This window comes from Dipodomys ordii, unplaced genomic scaffold (genome assembly GCF_000151885.1).
Source record: "Dipodomys ordii isolate 6190 unplaced genomic scaffold, Dord_2.0 Scaffold4, whole genome shotgun sequence".
Taxonomy (NCBI): domain Eukaryota; kingdom Metazoa; phylum Chordata; class Mammalia; order Rodentia; family Heteromyidae; genus Dipodomys; species Dipodomys ordii.
The window spans coordinates 36,009,838-36,035,403 of NW_012267220.1; the positions used below are offsets into that span (position 1 = coordinate 36,009,838).

Genomic DNA, 25,566 nt, shown 5'->3' on the forward strand with positions numbered 1-25,566 from the left:
ACTGCCCTCCACCTAAAGCATCCGGCCCAGCCCTGGCCCAGGGACTGGCACCCACGTCAGCTTCTCGGAAGTCAGGTGCACAGGGCAGGGGGAAGGTCTCCACGCTTTCTTTTTCCAGCCTACCTTGACTGGAGAAGGCTGTTCCCCACGCTCAGCAAAGCCCCTTCCTCTGCCTCTGGGTCTGGAGACCCTCCATGAGAAGTTTTAAGTTCAGAGAAGGGACATTTCCCTGATAAAGATATGGCCCATTAGAATACAGACCACAGACTGGCTGAGCTATGAGAGCCGGGCTGCCATTGGTTGGAACCCACACGGGCCTCACATTGGCTTTTCCTAGACAAATTGCACTTTGAAAGATTGACTGTAAAATCAGCCAAGGTGTGTGTGTGTGTGTGTGTGTGTGTGTGTGAGAGAGAGAGAGAGAGAGAGAGAATTAGCTCTAGAAGCTCCGTTCATTGTCAGAGGCTTCTTCTGCTTTCCCCAAGTCCAGGTTCTAGGAAAAAGTGGGTGTCTGAAGCCTCTGGGGGGGCAACTGGAAATCACTGTCAATACAGCTGTTACTAAGGATGAACTGCAGAACTTAAGTCTCTGCTCGGAGCTGCTCCTGTTCCTTTCTGTGCTGATGCCCATGCTTTCTTTGCAGAACAGAGCTGCTTTCTCCTCTCCTTTCCTTGGTGCAAAAGCAGGGTAAGTAGGGAAGATGGGCAAGGGCTGGGTAGGATGTAAATCCCTGTGGCTCTTGTGAGAGCCTGATGGGTATATGGAGTCAGAGGGTGGGGAGTGGGCAGCTCTCAGTGTGGCAGGCATGTGTCTCTTCCTGCCCAATGAGGCAAAAAAGAGGGGTGGCTGTGCAGCCTCTCTACCTCTGGGCAGTCTTCCCTGGACCTCTCTGTGGACTCTGTCTGTCTGGGGTCTGGGTCTGGAATCAGATGCTGAGAGGTTCCCCTCTTTGGCCGTGGAGCCCTGTACTGGGCACTTGACTAGGGCTAGTAAATACTTGATACTTGAGCCAGACTTGAATTTCAAAGCACTCATCTAATATTTTATCGGATATTCTTTTTAAACAACATATGAGGGTCTTCTGAGGCAATCTCTTACTTAACAACAATCAGAAAAATGAGGTACAGAAGAACCACAGCCTACTTCCAGATGACTGGGGTCTTTTCTGTTTGGGGCAGTGCTCTATTTTTAAGGTTATTTTTTTGAAAATGGAATCCAGAATGCCACTTCTCTGAGCAAGATGACAGGAGAAAAAAAACCTGAGATTGCTGGACAGAGGTTAGCTCTGCCCCTCTGCTGCCTGGGACCCCCAGAAAACTTCCAGACTAGGCTCAGGGCTCTGTGGGGCTACCTTTCTCACAACATGTGGCTGCACTTTTGCAGGTGGAGACAACAAGCACCCCTTGCCAGCCTTCTTGTTTTCCTAGGGCTGGGAAGGTCCCTTCTTGTTCAGAACTAGTATGACTAGGGTCATACTCTGTGGGACACAGACCATTCAGGTTAGGGGAAAGAGGATTTAAGGATGTAGAGATGGTTTCTCTACAAGTTTAGATTAAGACCAAGAGGAAAGATTTTTACTCATCTAAGGAGGCTTTGCCAGATATCACAACTATTTTGGAAACTTAGTTGAATCCCAGGAATGCCTCCCAATCGCATCAAGGTAATTGTCATCCTGAAACTATTTTTAAGAGACTTCTGGGTAATGCAAATGCACAGCAATGATTGGTTCATTAGAGGTAGGGGACAGAAAGGAGATTTTTAGATTTCAAGAGAGTAGCTTGGGGTATGGTGGAGATGGAGTGTTCTGATGAGAGTTTATAGAGGGAAGTTGGCTGCAGGGGTCAGTTCTTATTTAATACTATGTTGACAAAAGTGTGGTGACTGGGAACCCAAACATGACAAAAGGAAAGGGCTTTTATTATTTAATGTTTTTGACAGATGAGGAAACGGGCCAGTGAGATACCCAGTGAGCACAAGGCTGTTTTCTTTCTATAGCAAGTTCTTGAATGTTTACTGGCACGTAGTGCAGGGCCAGATGTCTTCCCAGGGGAGTTGGACGGCTCTGGCAGTGCACGCCAACTGCAGGTTCCCGGTGACTTGAAGTGTGTTCTCCCGCCCACATGTCTCCCCATTCCAGGATAGCTTTTAGGCAGGTGAGAAATCTGCTCTGCCATCTCTTTGGGGGTTTCTTCCAGGGTGATGGTCCTAAGTGATTGCCCAGGGTTTCCTGGAGGAGCAGGACATTGGGGGACTCTTCAGGGAGGGGGGTACAAGCTTCCCCAGATCTGACCCATACCTGTAGCCAGGGTTCACTCAGCTCAAGCCCCCTCCCTCCCAAGACGATACAAAGAGAGACAGAGCCCCAGGTCATGTGTCAGTTTCTTTATTAATGTTGACATTTGTTCAGCTGGTGTAGGGAGAATGGTTTATACATCAGATGTGGGGGGACACTCTCTCCCAGTCACAGAGCATGTGAGAGAGTCAAGAAATGATTCATTTTTCATAACAATTAAAAAAATCAAGGTAATTTCAAAACTTCTAAAAAGCGTCTAAATGTGCAGACTGCAGCATTCTCTAGGCATCAAGTGGAGACCCCAACCTCCTCCTAAACAGCTCCTACTAGCAACGGGAGCGTGCAGCCACGCCGCGCGGCCGTGGGCCAGGCTTCAGCCCGGGCGGCGGCGGCCAAGCAGCCATGCCGGAAGGAGCGAAGGTGCCAAAGCATAGCCTGGGGCCGGGCCCGAGGCCGGCCGCTAAGAGGGGCTACTGGGTCGGCGGCAGCGCGGCCTGGGAGGAAGGTGCAGGACGAGGCGGGCCGGCGGGCTCGGTGCCCGGCTTCGCCCTGGCCGGGCGGCTCCGCAGCCACGCTGCCGCCCCTCCCGCGGCGCCGAAGGGCCGGGCCCGGGGCCACGGCCGCGTCCCAGCAGGCCCGGCTCGTGCGTGCGTGGAGCAGGCCAGGCGGCAGAGGCCGAATTGCCTGCTTGGAGGCAGCCGCGGCGAGGGGCGGGGCCGGGACACGGTGGGCCCGGTTCGGTTCACAAAACAAAACAAACCCCGCCTGCGCGGTGCCCAGCGCGCTCGCGCGGCCTGGACGGCGGAGCCTGGCCGCCCGGCTACGCCGGAGACCTCCGGGCTGGCCTCCTGGCCCGGGGGTCGCCGGCGTCAAGGGCGCTTCTGTGCTACTTGGAAGTTTAGATGTGTCCAGAGGACACCTCCGAAGAGCGGCGGGAGGAGGGAGTGGACGTCCGTCCGTCCGTCCCCCGGCTCCGCGAGCGGGAAATGCCTGCCCGTCTCTCTCCTGGCCCTAGGGGGCGCCGCCCGAGCAGGGCGGGCCGGATTGTGCTGATTCGGGCCTCCCTCTGCCGGAGGCTCTAGAGTGACTTTAAGGCTCTTCCCTGATGGCACCCAGGCAAGGAGCTGTCAGATTCCTTCCGACTCTGATCCGGAGGAAGGAAGCCAGGCTCTCCTTCCTACTGGGTGCGGTCCGAGCTCCGCCCCGGCTGGGAGCCCAGGGCCTGCACCCAGACAACCACCCACCTCCCAGCCTGCAGGCCGCCTGGACTTCGAGCACCAAGTTGGCTCTGGGAGACCTTTGGGTGGTCCTGACCTGTAGAAACTGGCAGATTACATTCACTACTAGCCTACTTCCTTCCTTCCTGTCACTGAGAGACAGCCCTGGCTCCTTCTCCTGCAGAGGGAGAAGTCCTCAGGAGCTGAGCTTTAGTGCTTTGTACATACTGCTAAGTGTTTCTATTGGTTTGCATAGTATTTATTGTTTTCATATACACAAGGCTGATTACTGTACAGTTTACACTTTGAACACAGACTATGATAGAAGGGCTTGAAGATATGGAAAACCTCTTTCTCTATGGAACATGCTGGTGCAATCCTGGGACAGCCACTGGCCCTTCCCCAATGAAAAGACCATTCAGATGGGTCCCTGGCTCCCTTGAGCCCTACAGCTCAACCTGGGGGTTGAGATCCTCCTTCAGACTCTTAAGTCCCTAACACAAAGAGACCCAAGTGCACTCACAAGTGATGATTTCCTACTGGAAGATGATTACTACTGAATCTGGCGGAGAGACACAATATTAAAAAAAAAATCCATCTTATCCACTGGAGAATGGTGGACACAACTTCAGAGGTCACGGTCAAATCAGTGTGTAGGCTGGGGAGTGGAGTGTGCATCCTGAATGTCAGGTGGCATGCTCTGGGAGGAGCAGTCCACTCGGAAGGGGGTCAACTGTCACAAACAGAGCAGAGGAGTAGGGACAGGGGAGGTTGGAGACATGGGATTAAGGTGTTAAACTGACTTTATGCCTAGTTCTCATTCATTTTTCTTTCCAGGAAGCCCACATGGATTTCTTACAGATGAGGTTGAAAAAAAAAAAGTACCCTGTGAGAAGTCAAAAATCAAGACAATTAAAAAACAAAACCCAAACCACCCTCAGCCACAAGAGCCCTTATTCACATTTGCATCCATGCCCTCTCTGGCATTAGTTTTCCATCCCTTTCTCTCCTCTCCCCTCTTTTTGCTGCCTTTGTCTTGATTCCCGGCAGATCCACAGTCGCTAGAGGCAGGATTGAAGACTGCAGGTCATGCGTCTACAGTCAGTCATTCATGCGAATAGGAGGCTAAAGGAAGTCCCTTACAGAGGTCATGCCGTGAGCTGGAAAACATGTGCCATGTTCTGTAGCCCTCGTCCAGCTCTCCTCCTGTGTGCATGGCAGAGTATGTGGAATTCAGGGTTTGGGTGTTGAGGTGTGATCCTGAGGGCACAAAAAAAGAAGTCACTTAGAATTTACAAGTGCAACTTTAAACATGGATTTTGTGGTGGCTGCACAGGTGGAGTCTGGTGAAGAAATCAGGCTCCCAAGCAAGGCAGTGAGTCAGAGTAGTGTTGCCTGCAGACATTGACCTTTTAGAAACACCTCTCACACTTTCCTGCTCATTGCCCATAGATGCCTCACAGTGCTGGCCACCCAGCCCACTGGTTTAGTGCAGAGCAGGGCTAGTGTGATGCTTCCTTCTCCCAGCAGCAGGTAGAGGGTGCTCTCCTGCTGGTCCAGGCCACTGGGAAAAGCCCTCACCGGTAGATTTGCATTGTAACGATCTACTTACATGAGCCTGGAGCTGGGCCAAGAAAGATTAAGGTGAGGATAGGCAGTGGTGCCCTATACTCTCACCCAAAAAAACCCCATAAATGTCTGCTGTGTGCCCTCCCTAGGGACCTGAGGTGGCATAGCCTTGCTCTCTAGCATCTTGAACTCATGGCCTCAAAGAACAATAGTTCCTCTTGGGCTCTGGTCCACAAGCCCTTCCTGTCAAGTGTTTCTGGCATCAGTCCTCAATTTCCCCATGAGGGACAAAGTCTTGTGTGGCAGGAAGCTTTGAAAGACCGATGCATTCTCCCTAGAATACAATGCCTCTTTGCCCATGGGGCAAAGTCAAACCCTGCAACTTGGGGCTCACAGCAACACAAGACTCTTGCCCCCTCATGGAGCCTCAGCCTACAGCCTGGTTGAGAAACTGCATGTTTTCAAGAAAAGCTACTCAAGATTTTGCTTGTGGGGACCCAGCAACCCAAGGGGAAAGAGGTCATTTTAAAAAGAGAAAACTGGTTGCAGTTAGGACATGAAAAGGTAGGAAGGTATGCTGAGGCAGAGTTGTTCCCAATTTTAGAGCTCTTTTAGGTCTTAGCGATGGCAGGGCTGGGGAGGTATGCTGGCAGTGGCCAAGGAGAACTGAATTCTGGATGGTTCCGGGGAAGGAAGTGTGGTATAAGGGCCTTTGCCAGAGGCTGCTGTGGAGCTGCTGGACAGCCAGGTTCTTCTGCTGAACTTCATCACGCTGTCTCTTGTCAGGACAGGGCTCCACTCTCAGCCTAGGCCCCCCTCAGCTAAGCCCCCTCCCAAGCCGTGTGAGCCTGAAGTGCTCTCTTAAAGCTTCAGTCCAGTCTCCTCTCTGGCTGAGGTTAAGGCCTACCTCCACAAATCTTCCTGTTTCCTGCCTCATGCAACCTGTTAGTGACAGAATATTGCAGGACACATTGGTCGAGCACATGATCTCTGAAGCCAGACTGCTCCAGTTTAACACCTGTTCTGGTAATTCCCTATTCCTTGACCTAGGTTAAGATAGTTACTGTAAGGTCCGCCCCTGGATGGCAAGCAGACTCCACCCTCCTCACAGCAAAGTCTCCACCCAGTACCTGCGTTACCTAGGCAACTGGGACACCTGGAAGAGGTCACATCTGCATCCGCTGAGGTCACATCTGAATTTGATGTGGCCACACCTTTCCCCGCCCATACCCTACATAAGGCTTAGCCCAGGCCCAGACGTTCTCTTGCTCTTCTTTTCTAGCTCTCTCTGCTCTCTCTCTCTGCTCTAGCTCTTTCCTCTCTTTCCCAGCCACGTGGAGTGCAATCCTTGCCTGGTCCCAGCAGGTCTACTGAATACCTCTTTAAACCTACCCCTTACCTGAATACCACGTGAGTACTACTGTTCTTACCCCTCTCTCTGTTCTATTCTAGCTCTCTCTCTGTTCGTTTCTAGCTCTCTCTCTGTTCGTTTCTAGCTCTCTCTCTGTTCATGTCTAGCTCTCTGCTCTCTCTCCCTTTTCTAGCTCTTTTCTCTCTCTCTCCTTTCTTTCCTCTTTCCTTTCCCAGCCACGTGGAGTGCCAACCTTGCCTGGTCCCAGCAGGTCTACTGAATAAACCTACCCCTTACCTGAATACCACGTGCGTGCTGGTGCAGTTCTTACTCGGCTACCTCTTTTTAAAAACCTAACAGTTACCTGCTCTGCAACTCAGTGTCATCTACCATAGAATGATGGCAGTATGAGGACCAGCTCAGATGGTTCCAGGTCCCTAAAGTACCTAAGACAGGGACATTCTGTACATGTGAACTATATCTTGGCTCTCTTGGTAGGAGGGTTATAAACACAGGGGGCCAGGAATTCTTTCCTGGTGTTCCCCACAATGCCTATCTATACCAGCGCTAAGCACTCTTGAAGTAAGAAGCCACATGAAATCTAGGAGTCTAAGATCTCTGATGAACTTTTCTTCTAGGCCCTGAACAAAAAAGGTCCAGGCCACAGAGATCAGATGGAGAGGAACAAAAATAAATCCAACTGCTGTAGCAGGCACCCAGCGCTGGAATAAGAATACAGCCTCCTGCTACCCTATCTGCTCCCTCTCCACTGTACCCCGCCTCCTGTTCTTCTGTGAGAGAGGCTCACCCTTCCACCACTTAGCAAAGAGCCCTTTCTTCTGAGTAGCCAGGCTCCTCCCCTCATTTCCTCTTTGTGCTGTGGCACTTGTTCCCATGCTCACCCAGTGCTTGTGGCTCTCTCCTGTCTCCTTGTCTCTGACTTTATCATGTTGGAAGTGGCTGGTGAAACAATGGACTGTAGGTGAAACAAAGCCTGGCTACCTCCTGCCATTGAGACTATGGATTAGGTTTAAAGTTATTAAGGTACTCTACTGTCAGAGTTAAAGCAAATTTGCAACCATAAGGTCTGAATGTTCCTTAAAGAGGAAAACGAAAAAGGTGGTGGTGGTGGAGTAGGGGGATTGTTCCTCCTGCAGAGTCCTGGAGAGCCCTAGGGGGGTGAGCAGAAGGGTGCCCAGATTCATAGGAACCCAGAGGACAGCCATGCTGCCTCTGTCCCCAGTCCTTCTAAGCCCAACCCCTCCACTGTCTCTCCACATTGATGTCCTGACACTTGAACACAAAATCTACCATCTGCTTTGATTAAATAGCAATTATTTACTAGAACGTCCTGCTGACTTCCAGCCTGAGTGTAGAAGCCTTTCCAGTGCTACAGGCGACTATGAAGAAAGCAAAATTAGGGGTGAGGTCTACTTAGTCCTCCTGGATGGAGGTACCCTGCTATGGAGGGTGTCCCATATCTCAACACACCAAAAAGCCCCACCATCCTGAAACAGGATAACTTGAGGAAAATGAGGCCTGGTGAAGGCACCCAGAAATCTGGTATTTAGAAACTTAGAAGGCTCATCTTTGCTTCAAAGAGAGACAACCAGATGCATTCCTTCCTGAGGGATGCATTTCTGACCCCAAGATAGCAGGGAGCCTTACTTATCTCAAGGACAAGGATCTGTTTTCATGGCAGGATGCATTCTTACCTGGAAGAGATGCCCCCAAACATCCAGAAACTCAGAAAGTAACAGGAGTAATTGGAGCAAAGATAAAACAACTAGCTTTGCATAACTTTGAAGCCAGAACCCCTGCCTTTACCAAACAGTGCGCGCTCTCTCTCTCTCTCCTACCCCTCCTCTCTCAGTCTCCCTTTGAGAGCAACCACACTGTGTTAGAGAGTGTCCCTGCCCTTCTGTTTGTCTATTTGTCTGTCTGATTGTTTGCTTGTTTACTTAGTAAAGCTCTATCAAGTTTTCTTACCATTGTGACTTGTCCAGAAATTCCTATTCTGCAATCGAAGTCAAGGACCCGAAGTGAAGAGTTCCTGTATTTAAAGGGTAACTTCACTAACCCTCACCTGCATCTGGTGACAATTCCTTTCAGCTTGCTTTTCAGATGTAACAATGATAACAGCACTTCTGGGAGGTTTGGGAAGACATACTAACTCAACTTTTAATACACATTAAAAATCACTTAGCAGCTTGATGGAGCATGCTATACTAGAAATGGAATTCAGCAGGACTGGGGCAGGGGTCAGGAACTCACACGCTCCTTATCCTCCCTTTTTATTTTCTTGGTGCTTGGGATGAACCCAGGACCTCATGTACGCTAGATAAAGGTTCTACCACTAAGCTACACCCTCAGCCTGGGAATCTACATTTTAATAAGATTCTTAGGTGTGACATGGGGCTGTGGATTGCACTTTGATAGAGTTTACTAGAACTTGACAGCTGTAAAGCCCTTTCACAGACATAAGCCCATCCATCTCAACAGCCTTCCTGCAAGGAAAATATTGGCATTATTGCTACTTTATGGGCAAAGAACTTGAGGCTCAGGAAGGTCAATTGACTCTACAAATACAACCTGCCATTGATTGAGTGCCAGAGTGACTACATTTTCATTTACTCTTCACAATAACTCTCATGCTATTATTCTTTGTAAACATTTTTTTCCAGTGTTGGGGGTAGAACCCAGAGCTCCCATTGCTTTACTACTGGTGAATACCAGTAGACCTGTAAACTTCCTTATTTATATGTATCAAAGGAACCATTTCCATTCTCTCTTGAGGATTCCAAAGCTTGGGACAGTTGAATTGTTTAAGGCCATACAACCTCGGACTAAGGAATAGGAGGAGACTGGCCTCAAATCTAGACTCTCAAGAAAACCTTTTACACTCTGATTCTCCACATTTGCAGTAACTGTTATGTTTTACTCTGTGAACTCTGAATTAGTGAACACTGAACCAGTGCTCCAAGGGAAACATAAGGTTAGTTTCTTGTGAGCCTCTATTCTAAGAATTTCACTAGTCAGTAAATGCTTAGCCCTGATTCAAGTATGTTTCTATATGAAGACTCCTTATGGGACATTTATGTCTCATTAACTTGATCTTTCCACCAACAACCCTTTTTAACACATGTATTTACTCTAGAAGGCATATCTATGGCATTTTTGCATTTAGAAGCCACAGACAGAGCCAGGTGTTAGTGGCTCACACCTGTAATCCTAGCTTTTCAGGAGGCTGAGTCTGAGGATCTCTGCTTAAGGCCTTCCCAAGCAGACAAATCCATGAGACTCTTATCCCCAATTAACTAGTAAAAAGCTGAAAGTGGAGCTGTGGCTCAAGTGGTAGAGTACAAGAGAGTGAGGCCTTGACTTTAAGCCCCAGTACTGGCACCAAAGACAAAAACAAAACAAAACAAAAGACCAGGACCTCAACGCAACATCGGAGAACATTTTAGCCAGCAAAAATCACCAGGAAAAGCACCCGAGGTGGCATTAAGCATGCCACCAACAGAATGCTTGGCAGTGTGAGCGCTAAGCCGAGGCAGAGCACACCTTGTCCACCTCAGCCAGTAATGTGCATGTCTGATGGTAACTCAGATCCGTCACCCTTGAATGTGCATCTGAATGACCACAAAAGCATGGTGAGCTTGCTTTGATTACAAGGACATTTTGCAAAAGAACAGTGAAGGCTTGTTATTTGTGCTTGTGTGAAGAACCAGACAAGGGCTGGGAAGGTGGCTCAGTGGTAGGGTGCTTGCCTTGCGTGCCTGAGGCCCTGGGTTCATTCCTCAGCACCACATAAGCAAAAAGAAAAAAAGAAAGCCGAAAATGGTGCTGTGGCTCAAGTGGTAGAGCGCTAGCCTTGAGCTGAAGAGCTGAGGGACAGTGCCCAAGCCCAGAGTTCAAGCCCCACAACCGGACCCTCCCCCCAAAAAAAAGAACCAGACAGCCTGCAGCCCCCTCACTGTCTTCTCAGCAGCATTTGCTCTCACTGGGAGGGTACCGCTTGGCCCTCTGGGATTCTGGTAAGTGCCAGCCTCCATGCTGTCTCCTTCATTTCTATCCCCACCACACAATGCCCTTGCCTTTTGTTGGCAGAGGGACAGCACTGCCTGGAAGCCAGGCTGCTCTGTGTTCCTGAAACCATGCTCTTGTGAATCTCATCCTCATTAACTGTGGGTTTTTTTTTTTTAGCTTCTCTGAAGGGCATTTATAGTACACTAAAAAAAATTCACGCTGGAGGCATGGCTCAAGTGGTACAGCACTTGTCTAGCAAGTACAAGGCCCTGAGTTCAAACCTCAGTATGGGCAAAAACAACAGCAACAAAATGTCTATTGCCTGGCACTAGTGTCCTGTAACCCTAGCTGCTTAGGAGGCTGAAATCTGAGGCTTGTGGGTTGAAGCCAACCCAAGCAGAAAAGTCCATGAGACTCTTATCTTTGATTAACCAGCAGAAAAAAAAGCAGGGAAGTGGAGGTATGGTTCAAGTGGTGGAGTGCCAGACTTGAACAGAAAAAGTCAAGTATGAGAGCGCCCTGGCCCTGAGTTCAAGCTGCAGTACCAGTACACACAATGTTTTTTGTCCCTTATTTACCCCAGCCTGGCTTCTAGACTATCCCCCATTCAGGACACTGTTAGAACTTAAGACAAACCAAAGCTCAAATTTAAACAAAATAGAAAGGGATACTTTTGCTTTAAAATTATTCACACCTTAGGGTTCTTTCTAGGTCCCAATTACAACTCCATAGCCTTCTAAAGCAGCAGCTGCTTTAGTATCTCCTGGTTCTGGCAGGGTTAATACTGTGGCCTCCTTAAGCTGCTGAGGAGTCAGGTTTAATTTTATCCTTGGACTGGATCTGCCAGTCCTCTTTTTTGCCCAAGTGCTGAGATATGTCGGGAAGCCTCAAGTCAGCACTTCTGGTGACTCAGAATGCAGCAAGCCCTGCTTTTTGCAAAAATGCAGAAAACCAGCAACCGCTTGCTGCTTGGCCCCAGAAGCTGACCCTGGAGATGTGGATGGTAACAGCTGAGTTAGTGGTGTGCTGGACATGATGATTCTGGCTCCCTGCTGACTCCCACCCCGATGCATCCTGTACTGAGTTGCCCCGAGTTGGACACAAAGAAGAGCCTCAGGGCAGCTCAGTACAGGATCCCTCAGGGAGGGTAGAGATCACAGCTGGATGCTAGAGCCCAGTACTGTAAAGATCTGCTGAGACCCTCACTGCACATCATGGCACACCCCTATTTAGCACCACTACCCCATGCTCACACTCACCATGCACGGGCGCCCCGCCCAACCTGAGCACCCCCTGACTTTCAATGTCCCTTCCTAGAAAGCAAGCATACCGCCCTGTCCATGAACACCACGGAGAACCTCAGCCTGGGATTGGGCAGGACTTCAGATAGGTTCCAGGTTCCAGCACATTTCAGCTCCAAGTTCTGGAGTACTTTGTAGGCCCTCATGTTGGAATTTCATAGCTTAGATGTCCTCTCTCCGGTCTATGAACGCTAGAGCCCTCCCTACATGCTTTCCAAGATACATAATTGCTTAGTTCTGCTGAGTGTTTTTTCACTAATGAAATCATTGTTGCAAAACTATACAGGGGCTTGGGATGTGGCTCATGCCTAGCATGCATGAGGCTGGGCTCCAATCTCTTCATGGGGAGGGGGCATGCAATTATACTCTCCCTGAGAGACCAGAGAGATATGATTTTCTCTTAGACAAAGAAGCCAAGGCTCATAAAATGTTACTAAGTTTGGAGGTGTGAGAGTCAGGATCTCTAGACCAGTCAGGTTGACCCTGTGCATTGTGCTTGGGTGGGGAAGATGGCCTGGGAGGGGCAAGCAGGCAGGAACAACCATTCCACTGAAAAAGGATGCAGATCATGCAGAAGGATAAGAAAGCCATTGTTACCTCCCAAGAAACTACTCCAAGGAGACTCGAGATCACTGTTTGCCCCTTTTCAGGCTGGCCCGCTTCACTATCTGAGCCCCTTTCCTGCCCTCTATCAGATCCGGCTGTAGGCCACTCCCTCTCAGCTCCACCTGGAGATGGCAGCAGACAGAAAGCAGGACAGATCACACTCACAGATGAGAAAAAGAGGCCAAAGAATGGAAAGGGACAGTGTGGAGCTGGTGGGAAGCCCGCCCAAAATGAAGGAGAGCAGAAGCGCAGCACAGTGCAGACAGAGGTGGAGAAGAGGTGAGGCAGGAGATGACCTCACTGGGCCACTCTGGAGAAGGGGGCTTCCAGAGCCCACACCCCTTCAGTACCTTGGAGTGTCTCATAAAATACTCAATATCGGCCTCCAGTTCACTAGGGTCCTCCAGGGGCCCCTCAACAATCACCTCCTCATGTTGCTGGGTGTCATCAGGGCCAGATGAGTCCACCTGCCGAACGACCTTGCGAATGATCTGGAAGAGAAAGAGGAAGGTGGTTGTTTAAACCATCAAGGTAGAGTTTTATAAAAGCAAGTTTCCAGGAGTGAGATCTGAGGGAGAGGCAGTCCTTGTCACTGAGGGACAAGAGAAGGGACACTGGACTCTTGCTGCCACCACTGTGGGAAAGCCACACTGGAACATGGCAGAGGGCCTAGAAGGTATAGACTCTGTGAAGGTTTCACTTAATGCTCATTTTGACCATGGGTAATGATGTATTAATCCCTAGATTTTTTTTTACCTGTCTTTTGGATGGGAGTTGATGTTGCCCTTCTATCTCCAGTGCTTGAGGGCAGAGAAGGCATCATTTATCCATCTATAGCAATTCTGCTCACCTCCCACCTCCTCACCGCCTCATCCTTTTCATTCATCCAGATTTGTAAGTTCTATTTACTCTGGGCCACGCATAGCCCTACCCCATACATAAGAGAAGAGATGATTGCAAGGGTCTTGCCTATTTAGGTGAGCAACAGCCCCATGGAAGAACTGGAGAAACTCTTCCTCTATCCCTCTCCTAGTAGCAGACCAGCTCTTTTTAATTCTTTGTATGTGTGTGTGTGGGGTCGGGGGAGGGCTGAACTCAAGGCCTTGAGCTCTTGCTTGGCTATTTTTGCTCAAGGCTATTGCTCTACCACTTAAGCAACACCTCTACTTCTTGTCTTCCTGGGCTAGCTTTGAACCTCAATCCTCAGATCTCAGCCTCTTGAGTAGCGAGAATTATAAACTTGAGCAGCCGATGCCTGATCAGGCTGATTCTTTTTTTTAAATTTAATTTTTACATTTTTATTATTATATCTTTAAGTAATTGCACAAAGGAGTTCCCATTCTACAAAACAGTATGTGAGTACCAGGTGTCTGACAACATTGTCACCCATCACTCCTAACCCATCCCTTCTCTCACTTTTTTTTTCAGGCTGATTCTTGACAGCTAAATCATTCCTGGTGACATATTTATTAATACACAACTTAAATTTAACATATCTCCACATCCTTGTCAATTAGAGGAGGTCCCTGGTAGCCTGGGAATGACTACCCTGCTCTCTTAGTGCTCATTTTCAAAGCTGGGCATAGTAAGACTAGCTTTGGATATTCTGAGGGGGCTCGTCCTAGGACAGGGCAGCTTGTGCCATTCAGGCTCAGTTGGGACCAAGACTATGAGGACCTCCATGTTGGGGCTACAAAGGACCGAAAGCACTAAGCTCCCATCTGTAGGGGTGGCTGGCCACAGCCATGCCAGCCCCATTAGGACAGCAATGAGATTGAGTTCCACTGTCTTTTAGTTCCACTGGCCTCTGCCTAGAACAGGAGGTTCCTCTATGCACCTACCTTCTTGGTGACAATGTTGCCCTGCTCATCTGTGAATTGTTCCTCTGTCACCTGCTCACCTGGAATATTCTGAAGCTCATTTCCCTGAAATTGGAAAAAAGGAAAAATCACAAGCTTGGATAAGTGGGAATTTAGGAATAAGAGTTAAGAATGAGGAAACAGAAAAGCAGAAGCAGCAATAAATATCCAATAAACCCCACAATAGCAAGAAACTCAAGCTCAGCAACTGGTTACAATCAAGCCAAGTTGTGGGCGGTGCCCCATGGGGCCTGAAGCCTGAGGTTGGAGGCCAGGAAGGGTCCAGAGCTTGCCTGTGTTTTATCTTCTAACAGCAGGCCAGACAGGCCCTGAGCAGGAGGCGAGGCTCCAGTTTTAGATGAACTTACAGCTTAAATGCCCAGCCTTGAGCAGTACTACTCTAAGTGTGACTTGTAATGCAATCCAAAAGTTGACTGGTGACAAAAGTGAGAATAAATGGATCTTCCAAATCCCAGAGCCCAGCTCTCTGGACAGTCACCCTGTGCTGGGAACAAAGGAGGTCCCCAGACCATGACACACACAACTCTAGCTCCCAGAACAGAGCCCAGTCCAAAACCTTCCTGATTCTTCTCTTCCAAAACATTTCCTGTCCTGAACTGACACAGCCCCCAGCTCCACCCTATGGTTCTGGTGCCCCCTCCTGCCCTCACCCTGCCGCCTGCCTGGTGTTACCTTTAAGAAGACCCGCCGCCGGACCACCCTGGTGGAGATGGTCTCCTCATCATCACTCAGGCCCTCGCTCTCACCCAGCTCCTTGTCCAGCTCCTGGTGGATGTGCTTCAGCACAAAGCACAGGGAGCCCTTCACAATGTACATCACATTCTGACAGCTGACCAAGAAGAAGCCCAGCAGCACCAGGGTGACCAGGAGTTGGGTGATGAAAGTCCACATCCTCACCTCCTCCCACAGCCGGTCTTCTGGGGACCAGGGGAGCCAGGGGTACAGATGTGGAAGAAAGCCAGCATCTTATGCTCCTCTGGGACTCCTGAGCCCCTCAGCAGCCCTGACCATCTTCTCTCCCTCTCCCTCTCTCTCTCTTCTGGTTGGCTTTCTATTCCTCACTATTTCTCTCTCCAAGCAGGAGAGCAAATTGCCCTCTCAGCTAGGACAGCGTGGCCTCAGTGCCCTCCTGTCGAGCTGCGCAGGCTCTGGCCTCAGTCCTGGGTGACGTCTGGCTGCTATAATTTCACCTCTCAAACCAGCTGCTGGAACTGTCCAACTTGGCGAGATGGGAGTCAGCAGGTGCTGGCTCTCAGACCCTACAAGCATACACATCAATCACCATCAAAAGGAAGAGGGTCCTGCTGGCCTTTCCTGCCAGAATCAGAAGGACTTTGGTTCTGGTCTCCATGCTGGGCACTGGGACCAGCTAACGCCTGGGATAGTGAAGAGTTTATTTAAAAAAAATAGCCCAATACATGTTTTCTTCTCATATGCAGAAGTTAGATCTAAATTATAAACATACATGAAAATGTATACAGGGGCATAAGCATATATACACAAACATATCAACTAAATATTATATATGCAGGAGAGGCAGCTGAAACGTGTGGTATGTGTGAGGAGGAATGAAGTCAAGAGGAGGGGGACAGAGGAATAGAAAGAGGAAAGGTAGGTAAATGCAGCCATAATGAATCAATGTACATCTGTGAAAAGGAGAGCAGGTAAACTGAGAGACGAGGGGATTGGGAGACATGGGCAAGAATGATGGAAGGGGTAACATTGATGAAGATGCGTTGTACTCACAAACTGACATGTTATATTGTAACCTGTTTGTACAACTACTAAGTATTATTAAAATAAATTTAAAAGATAGCCACAAGAGTGAGTGGCTTTCTAGGTAGAGTCAGATGGTGGAAGGTAAGTATCCAACACAGGTAGGAGGGAAGGCCACATGGAAGCTGGTGTGCAATTTCCATTGTCCCCAGGGCCTTCTGTCCCTTTTTTTCCAACCACAGCAATACCAACCCCTAGTATAGAAGTGGTATCTATTTAAGGCCTTCCCTCAAAGCCTCTTTCTGTGCTAAGCTAGTGATGCTCATTCAGTAGAAACTACATGTTTTTTACTTGGATTCACAAAGCTGATTTACAAACACATCCATCGCATCTGAAAGTTCTGGTTCAGGTTGTTTCCTTCAAGCAGAAGCCCAACTAGGCAAACTACCTTACAATTCACCTACCATGGGGTCTTGGGAAAGCTGATCTTCTCTGTACCTCTGTTTCCTCATCTGTAAAATGAAAATTAAAGTGTTCTCCCTACTCTCTTGACTGCTGTGATGGCCACATGGTTAAAGAATACTAGCACCATGAATGACATTGACAAATGTATTGCAGTGTGTCCTGCTCAGCAGGTGTTGGTCCATGTGTTTCATATTGACTTGCTTAACCCTACTACTTATGGTCAACTTTCCTGTTTTCCATAGAGGAGACAGGCAAAGACAGTTAAGGGAACTTGCTTATAGAAGTGTAAGTAAGATTTCAAACTCCTGTCCTCCCCTACTTCTCCCAAATGGCTTCTGTTCAACAAGAAAGCAACTGGATAAATACAAGCCCAAGCAAAGATGCAAGTCACATAAGACATTTAGTTGTAGCTCAGCTAAGGAGTATAGGGAAACTAGGCGCCAGTGACTTACATCTGTAATCCTACCTACTCAGGAGGCTGAGATCTGAGTATCACGGTTCAAAGCCAGCCTGGGCAGGAAAGTCTGTGAGCCTATTAACTCCAATTAACCACCAGAAAACCAGAAGTGGAGCTGTGGTTCAAAATGGTAGTATGCTAACCTTGAGCAAAATAGCTCAGGGAGAGTGCTCAGGCCCTGGTCAAAATTGTTGCAATGAATGTTATAAGGAAACTCAGTCACAAGAAACAGAGAAACCACCACTTAAAAGGCCAAATTATGACTCTTTTTTTTTGTCAGTCATGGGGCTTGAACTCTGGGCCTGGGCGCTGTCCCTCAGCTCTTCAGCTCATGGCTAGCGCTCTACCACTTGAGTCACAATGCTATGTCTGGTTTTCTGAGTGGTTTGTTGGAGATAAGAGTCTCAAGGACTTTTCCTGCCCAGGCTGGCTTTGAACTACGATCTTCAGATCTCAGCCTCCAGAGTAGCTAGGATCACAGGCATGAGCCACCAGCACCCAGCTATGAGTCTTCATTGGAGAGCTGGAGGCCACTGGTGGACTCATGTCTCAAAGGCCAGCAGTTCTGGCCCCCCCCACCCCAAAAATTATAGAGGAGGAAAGAGGAAGATGAATCTGTGGCAGAGTACTTGTCTAGAATGCATAAAGGACCCCTTGGGTTTCACCTGCATGCCTCTGTGTGTGTGTGTGTGTGTGTGTGTGCGCACACACACACACACACAACCGGTCTCCAGAGGAATTAGTTACATTACAGTTGTTTCCAGCTGTTTCCCAAATCCCAAATGACTTGGTATTGCTCTACTGCTCTGTCACTCCATCATTGTTGTTAGGGATTCAATATAAATACTAGTAAGTGGGAGCTTTCAAACCTCCTTCAATGGGCCTCATAATCATCCTTTGGGTGAAAGTCAAATGCCCTAATGATGGTAGTCTATCCATCCAATAGTCCTCTGGCCAGGGAGTCGAAAGGGGGATGCCTGTGTACTCAGCCTGGCAAACTGAGTCACATAGGATGTGAAACTAGAAATTGGACTCTCCTCCCAAATGCTGATTATGTGACCCCAATGAAAGCCTGAGGCCTCTCTCTAGGTCTCAGTTTACTCATTTATAATAAAGAGTTGGATATGTGGTGTAGAAGTATTCTCTCTGTTCCCCATATTCCCCTCACCAAGGGCTGACTATAGGGAGCAGAGGGAAGAATGCTCATGACTTCCTTCTTTTTCCTGGGAGATTCAGAGCAGCCTATGCTTGGGGTCTGGCGCTTGCTGCTGGGAGAGATTGGATTTGGTGCCAAGAAGCAGCCTGATAGGAAAGCATGCCCTGGGTGGCCCACGGTTAAAAATGGATGCACTGTCTGTCCTGTCCAAGTGCACATACTTGGCAAGGAAGCTTTCTAAATAAAACTCTACTTAATTCCTAGCAGTTCTTTATAGCCAACAGCTCAGAACCACTGGAGGGCCAGCCTTGTTCTTAAGTCTCTAAAGGAGTCCTGCCAGGCTAGATTCAGGGAGGAAGGGAAGGGAGGGAAAGGCTGTAAGGAAAGTGGGTAGACAATATGAAAACAAACTGCTGGGTGTCAAGCACATGGGCCATGTGCATATTAAAAACATATGCAGTATGCCAATGAAAATTTTATAAGAATACACAAATCAAAGACAAATGCTAATATGATGTCTAAGATTTGTTTCAAAATAATTTGTGGGGGAAGGGAGGAGAGTTGCAGATGAAACAAGATTGGCAGTTGTGGAACCTGGGAATGGGGAGAAAGGGTGGGAAGGGATAGAGACAACAGATCAAGGCAGACTTAGGGATGGAAAGTGCAAGAGGAAGGGAAGGAAGAAGGGAGGACAGAGAGAGGAAGAAGCCTAGGATAGCAGGGGGAGAAGAGAAGGTTGCTGCCCATATCTTGCTGCCTTCCAACCCAGAGTCACAGAAGTCCAGAACTGGTGGACACTGATGATTTTTTTCCAGTCACTTCCTTGATGCCCACTGGGGGCACTGAGGTGCGGAGGAGAATGGCTGGTCACGCAGCCCCAGGAGAGTGCCGCTAGTGCATGGCTTTGCAGACCCAGCCTGGGCAGTTCTCTTGACTCCAAGTTTGTTCTTTTTCTTCTTCCTTTTCTTTTCTCCCTCCCTCCCTCTTCCACTCCCTCCCTCCCTCCCTCTCTCTCTCTCCCTCCCTTTCTTCCCTCCCTTCCTTTCCTCTTTCTTTTTTCTCCTTTCCTTCTATCGTTCCTCCCTCCTTCCCTCTCCCTCTCCCTTTCTCCCCTCCCTCTCTCTGTGTACAGGGGCTTGAACTCAGGTCGGGGCCCTGTCCTTTAGTTTTTTCACTCACCCTACCACTTGGGCCACAGGTCCATTTTTGGCCTTTTGGTGGTAAATTGGAGGTAAGAGTTTCTTGGACTTTCCTTCCCTGGCTGGCTTCACACTATAATCCTCAGATCTCAGCCTCCTGAGTATCTAGGCTTACAGGCATGAAACCACTGGTGCAGTTCAGCTCCAAGCTCTTTCTAAATCATGTTGGGCAAGCAAAATAAACAAGAAACTGTGGTTTGGGTCCACTCAAACCTCTGAAGCCTACTGGGAGAGTAAGGCTTTGAGCAAGCCACCCCGCATTCTGAGAATCCCTAGCTAAGGAGGGAGGAGGGAGGGCTGCCATGTGGCCAAAGGGAGGGATCACCACAATTACTACGAGCCTCTCCCCTCCTTGGTAGAGGTCCAGGAGGCAGAAAGTTCTTGTGTTCCCACTTAAAGAGAAAGTGAAGTCACTGTCAGTTTCTAAAGAAAGTAAACATACTTGGCTCAGGTTGACTGCATGAGCTTCCCAGGTTGGGAAGGAAGAATGGAAGTGCTCCCTATAAGCTCTCACCTGTATTTCCCGGGAGAAGGTGTTCCCGGCCGCCTGCAGCCACTCTCCAGGGCCTCGGAGGTTGTGTTCCCTGCTTGCCTGGATGCTAGAAGGCTCAGGCTGCTCCATCCTCACAAGCTCCCTTGAAGATACCAGCACCTTCTCATATTCCTGAGGCCCACTGGGCTCCAGCCGTTGAACAGTGGTGATCTTTCTCTGGAGTGAGTGTGGGCCTTGTATAATCTCCTCTTGCCAGGGGCTTTGTGTGACATCTTGCAGGTGAGAGACCATAGAGCTTTGTCTATCCCAGTCCTGTGCTCTGGGATCCAGGCAGGAGACAGATGGCCAGAGAGAGAGAGGAAGGACAACTGGTCACCCTCAGTTTCTGTTCTTGGAGATCATTCCCCCACCCCAGCCTAACCCACCCCAGGGCTATGGTTCATCCAGGACACAGTCTGGACTACTATCCAGTCTTAAGGGTCTGGAGATTGTGAACAGGTCACACAGCAGACTGCCACAGTGAAGAGGTACACATGACACACCAGTGTCACTGGATGGGGCAGGTCATTGGACCACTGGGCCCCTCTCTTTAAGAAAGCCATTCTCCTCTTTGGGTTCACAGATGCATTAGCTCATGCCCTCAGACAATGCCATGCACTCCTGCCCCCTAGGTCACTCCCATATCCTCATGTGACAGTGTGATCACTCTCCCTCCTCCTCAATATCACTCCTTCTCTGGCACTCCTATAAGCAGACTTTGTTGACTCTCTTGACTTTCTGAGTACTACAGCAGACATGTCTTCAGAGCTTCTGCTGACCACACCTACTGCCTGAGTGGGTGCCTTCAATTCCTGGCTTTAAATCTATCCAGATGCTCATCTTGCCTAGAGTACATCTTCTTGGACTTCAGATGTGTGTGTTCATCTGTTCCTGTGCCTCTACATTGGGTTTCTAATAGGTATCTCAAGGGTGGCATGGTCAGATCCCACCTATGGTCTTCCCTCCATACCTACTCCACTGGTCTTCTCTTTAGCTTGTGAAGTTCTTGTTATTTGTCAAGTGAGAACACCAGGGCCCTCCCTGTCTTCTTGCTTCTCTCATATCATATTCCATATCATGTTAGTCAGAAAACCTTTCTGGTCTGACTTTAAAAATATTGAACCCAAACACTTCTCTCATCAATGATGCCTCACCATTAGTGATGCCATCACCATTAGTGCTAGCTCCCAACTGTCTCGACAACCTCTGCTCAAGGCAAAATATTCACATGTGCAGAAAAGACATTTTCCTTTTTTTTTTTTTTTTTTGCAGGGCTTAGGTTTGCTAGGCAGGGCTGTATCACTTGAACAAGCCCTCAGCCTTTCTTTAAAACTCTTTTTTTTATCCACAGTTGGTTGAACTCATGGCTTTGGAATCCACAAATATATCAACCTTATCTTATTTCTTGTCAGTTTCTCCACTAATTCTCTCAGGTAGAAACTTTTGTCTGATTTGCTAATACCATATCCCCAACATGTAGGTATTATTTACAGTGCCCAGCAAATGGTAGGTGGTGTATAATTATTATCTTGTGAATAAGTGACATTCACCTGTCCACACTAGATGGCTGACCAAGGTCACAGAGTCAGCAGGTGATATAACTAGGCCTAGAACCAAGTAACAGTGATTGCTGTTATAATGGAGCAGTGGCCAGCACTCAGTCAACATTTAATAGATGTGTGTTGAATGGCCAGTATTAGGCGTTGGAAGAGAGCTACTCCCATGGGGATTTCTCTTTGAACCCTTGCCAGCTCAGTCTGTCCAGTTCTTCCCACCAATCAAGGTATTCATTTGGTAAACAAAGTAAATTAAATGATATTCTATTTCCTGATAGTCTCACTGAGTGGACCCTAGGGAGCAGCCAGTTTACTAAACTCCAGTGGAGAGGATCAGAGGAAGGAAGAGAAGCCCTTCACTTGGCAAGTGCTGAGCTCCTTAGCAGGAACTATGTCTTTGCTTCAGGGAAATCTTAGGAAACAAAGCCACTTGGACAAAAGGCCTCTGTCCTTCACCTCCTGTGTTAGGCTACGGAGAGACTCTCAGCTCATGTCTGACTCATGTCTGACTCAGGCCTGTGCTCTTATAAGGGACCATCTAAGTTCTGAGCCCTTGTTGGTCTGCGATCAACAGAATGCCAGGATTCTGATAGCTGTTCTGCTGGGAGAGTGGAAACCCAAGGAGTGTGTGGCCCTCACTCTGGATTCCCAGTATCTGCAGAGGGTGTGAGCCACCTGCCTGAACTGCCATGCTACTACCTGCTCTTTGAATAATTATCGATTAAGCCTTGAAAATACTGTCTAGCTTAGATAAGCCCTCCAGTCTCTCTTGTTCAAGGGAGATCAGTAGAGAGGCCTCCATGATCAGCAATCACATGAAAGTTGTATGATACATGTGAATAACTTCCCTGGGTCTTGGTTCTGCTAGGTATCTAAAGGTGCCTTCAACAATAAGCACAAAATGATGACCAGAGCCCAGAGCACTGCACCTCAGCAGCATTGTAGAGACTCAGCTTCCCAACCCTGATGACCCATCTCCTAAGTATGCTCTTGCTTGTCTCCAACACCTCTAGGTGTCTTTCCTGTTGAATACTCCCAGGAGGGGGTCTTGGGCAGGCAAGTGCCTTTGCATGTCTCAGCTCTTTTCAAATGTATGGTGGCTTCAGATGCAACTGGTGTCACAGTGGATTTATTCAAGCAAGAAAGCACTGGAACTTTCTCTCTGTGCTCACTGCCAGGCAAAATCACCCAGAAGCCAAAAGAGACCTTGGCTACCACAGTCCAGCCCTTACCTGTCCTGGCTCCTTTCCAGCACCTTACTCACGATCGGCGAGTCTGTGATTCGGGCATGCGCCCTCTGTTGGCCTGAAACAAGAGACACTTCAGTCTCTGAGTCCCGCCCTGCACCTGAGTCCTCCTGCCTCTTCTCTTCTGACCTCTGACCTTCCTCTTGGCCAAGCAAATCGGCAAGGCCATTTGTAGCATCTGAATCCACTGTGTCGTCCTCCACAAGGTCCTGAGAGCCCATCTCCGGGCCTTGCGGCTCCTCTGAGAGCGCCCCCTCCAACTTCCACTCTTGTGTGGCGTCAGAGTCCTCGGCCTTGCTGCACTCCAGAGAGGAGTCCTCAGCAGTGACCAGGGAGGGTGTGAGGCCGGCAGACCACACCTGCATGTCAGACATCTCCAGCATGGTGTCATGCTCCGTGGCTGCCAGTGGGATGGCGTCTATGACGGCCACCTCGTTCCAGTACTGGTCTGCACGCAGCGGAGAGGGAAGCGCGTAGTGCAGGGAGGCAGGGGACAGCAGCTCGTCCTGCAGCGAGGAGTAACCTGGAGGGGCAGACAGAGGGCAACATGCTCCAGAAGCGATTTTTGTCACACACACTCACGTGCAAGTCCACACACACGCACACACAAGCACGGCCACAGAGAGGCATGCACATTCGGGGTGGGGGTGGGGGTCTTTCCAAGCTCCAAGTCCAATGCTCAGGCCTTGTGGCTGCTGCCAGGACCTCCTGGCAAGAGAAACAAGACTCTGAACTGGGCAGGGGCAGCCAGGGAGTGAGGACAAAAGGGGGCTCCTTTGCCAGAGGGCAAAGAAATGCGATTGGAATTCTTTCTTATCCAGTTCAGAGCACTAGATAAAGAAGGCTTTATCCAAAGGACTCATGCTCCGATCTGTGTGATCAGATGAAAGCCCCACCTCTCCACGACTGGGCAGGAGAAAGTGTTGCTTTTTTTTTTCTCAAAACTTCACTTTAGCAGTCTTTAGTTAAGGTCCTCTTAGGAATATACTTTAAAGGGAGAGTGCAGGCCCCCCAGGACCAAGGTCAGTAACCAGGCTGCGCTGGAGGGGTCTAGCAGGGTACACTGAACATCCACAGACCTCAGTGCGGTGGTCAAATGGGAACCAGGCTTCTGGTTTGGCATGAAGTGACTTTTCCTCAAGATGCATATTGGTTCCAGAAACTCTGAATGATCTACAGTGGCACAGGTGAGGGTTCTAAGGGTTCAAAAATGGGGGCAAGGTCAGAGGGCACCATGGGCACAAGGTGCACCTTTCCTGCAGCTTCTTTTCCGTGGGCCCTGAGTCATCCTCCCAGCTCCACTTGGCCCCGAGTGCCCAGCTGGAGTCACATGCATCTGACTACACCTGCTGCCTGTTCAGATGTGAGGCCCTGATAGTGATTTGCTTTGGCACTGCTTGCTTGAGGTCCAGAAGTGACTACAACATAGAGGGTTCTGGGATTTGTTGTGGTGTGGTGTGTGGCGAGGTGTGTGTGTGTGTGTGGGGAGTTATAGGGGTTTTACCAGGGATTCCTCAGTCTTCCTCTAGCCAGGAGTCACAAGAAAGCTTCTAACTGCTGCAGTGTTGATCAGTGGTAAGAAAAGAGACCAGAAGATCGGAATCTCTACTCAGTTTAGCTTGTCTGAGCCAGGGAGCAGGTGTGTGCCATGCCTACAATTGCTGAGGATCCAGAACTAAAGGTCTTTGGTGCACAAGTTTGTGTGTATGGGGGGATATAGTCTCTAAGAACTTCTCTGCTGCTTAAACAGCCACTCTCCTCCTGTTTTGTGTCTAAAACCTTATATCAGCAGTCATACCAACTGCCCCCCCCCCATGACTGCCAGGTAAGGTCTTTGTCCTGTGTGCTTGGGCCAAGTGGCCTCCTCTGAGCTCTCAGATCTGGATTTCAGCACAGCTGTCCCATGGCCTCTCCCTCTGCCAGTGCTGACTCCACTTATCCTCATCCACCCACTGCTCCTAGCCCCAAACTCACCAGTATCCAACTACATGCCAGACACTATGTTGTGCTAAATGACTTGGGATTACAAACATAAAACCACACAGACACACACAGACAGGTTCTTTTTTTATGTCAGCTTTCAGATAGGGAAAACTCAGCTTAGTCTTCTCATTTCTGAGCCTACCCAATGCCCCCTCACTGGGCCAGCTCACAGAACTGTAAACCCTTTGATGACAGAGATGGTGGTCAACTCTTCCTCCTACTTGTCTAGACCAGGACTGGGGACCCACTGGCCCTGGTGACTTTTGCAGAACTCTTTGGATTTTGAGGGACACAAAAGTCAGAACAGAATGCCCTTCCTCAGGTACATGAATCACTATTGCTAACAGTTGCCTGTAGACCCTGCATGCCAGCAGCCAGGCCATGTATGGCATGCCTTCTCTCTCCATCTTCCCAGAGATTTCCTCATGACTGACCTCCACCTCTGAGTATAGGTCCCAAAATTAAGGGAAAAGGGAAGACCATGAGTTGGTGAAGTGGCAGTGCCCCTCACCTTAAGTAGCCAAACCAGGAGGAACAAGGAATGGGAAGGAGGGGGGGTGGAGAAATGGGTAGGTCACATTGCACTGTGACACTAACAGCCATTGTTTCTGAAGCTAAGACTTGAGTATCTGGAAAGACAGAGGCATTGACCTTCCACTCGCCCTAGAAAAGGTCATGTGACCACAATTATTCTTACAAGCAATATTATACTGTCTCCATCATCTATTGAGTATCTATTCAGCATAATATATCTAACATGTGTGTGTGTGTGTGTGTGTGTGAGAGAGAGAGAGAGAGAGAGAGAGAGAGAGAGGTGGGGGGGGGCTTGAACTCAGGGCCTAAAGGCTATCCCTGGCTACTTTTGCTCAAGGTTAGCACTCTACTACTTGAGCAACAGCTCTGCTGTTTTTTTTTTTTTTTTTGTCGGTCGTGGGGCTTGAACTCTGGGCCTGGGCGCTGTCCCTCAGCTCTTCAGCTCAAGGCGAGCGCTCTACCACTTGAGCTACAC

General features: G+C 49.0%; 1 protein-coding gene across 6 annotated transcripts in view; it reads right to left on the reverse strand.

Annotated features, from left to right (window-relative positions):
* Positions 1-4,267: 4,267 nt before the first annotated feature.
* Ank1 (ankyrin 1, erythrocytic) overlaps positions 4,268-25,566 on the reverse strand; it is a 131,704-nt gene continuing 110,405 nt past the window's right edge. The window contains exons 39-44 of one of the 6 annotated variants that reach the window (XM_013024491.1): positions 22,723-23,097; positions 22,560-22,632; positions 19,754-20,051; positions 14,208-14,291; positions 12,792-12,857; positions 12,390-12,488 (exon numbers count right to left, since the gene is read on the reverse strand). In XM_013024491.1, coding sequence (XP_012879945.1) covers positions 12,390-12,488; positions 12,792-12,857; positions 14,208-14,291; positions 19,754-20,051; positions 22,560-22,632; positions 22,723-23,097 — 995 coding nt within the window. Of the gene's footprint in view, positions 4,771-12,389; positions 12,489-12,716; positions 12,858-14,207; positions 14,292-14,918; positions 15,156-19,753; positions 20,052-22,559; positions 23,098-25,566 lie in introns of those variants that run through there. The other 5 variants (XM_013024483.1, XM_013024466.1, XM_013024474.1 and 2 more) reach the window with 5 other exon arrangements.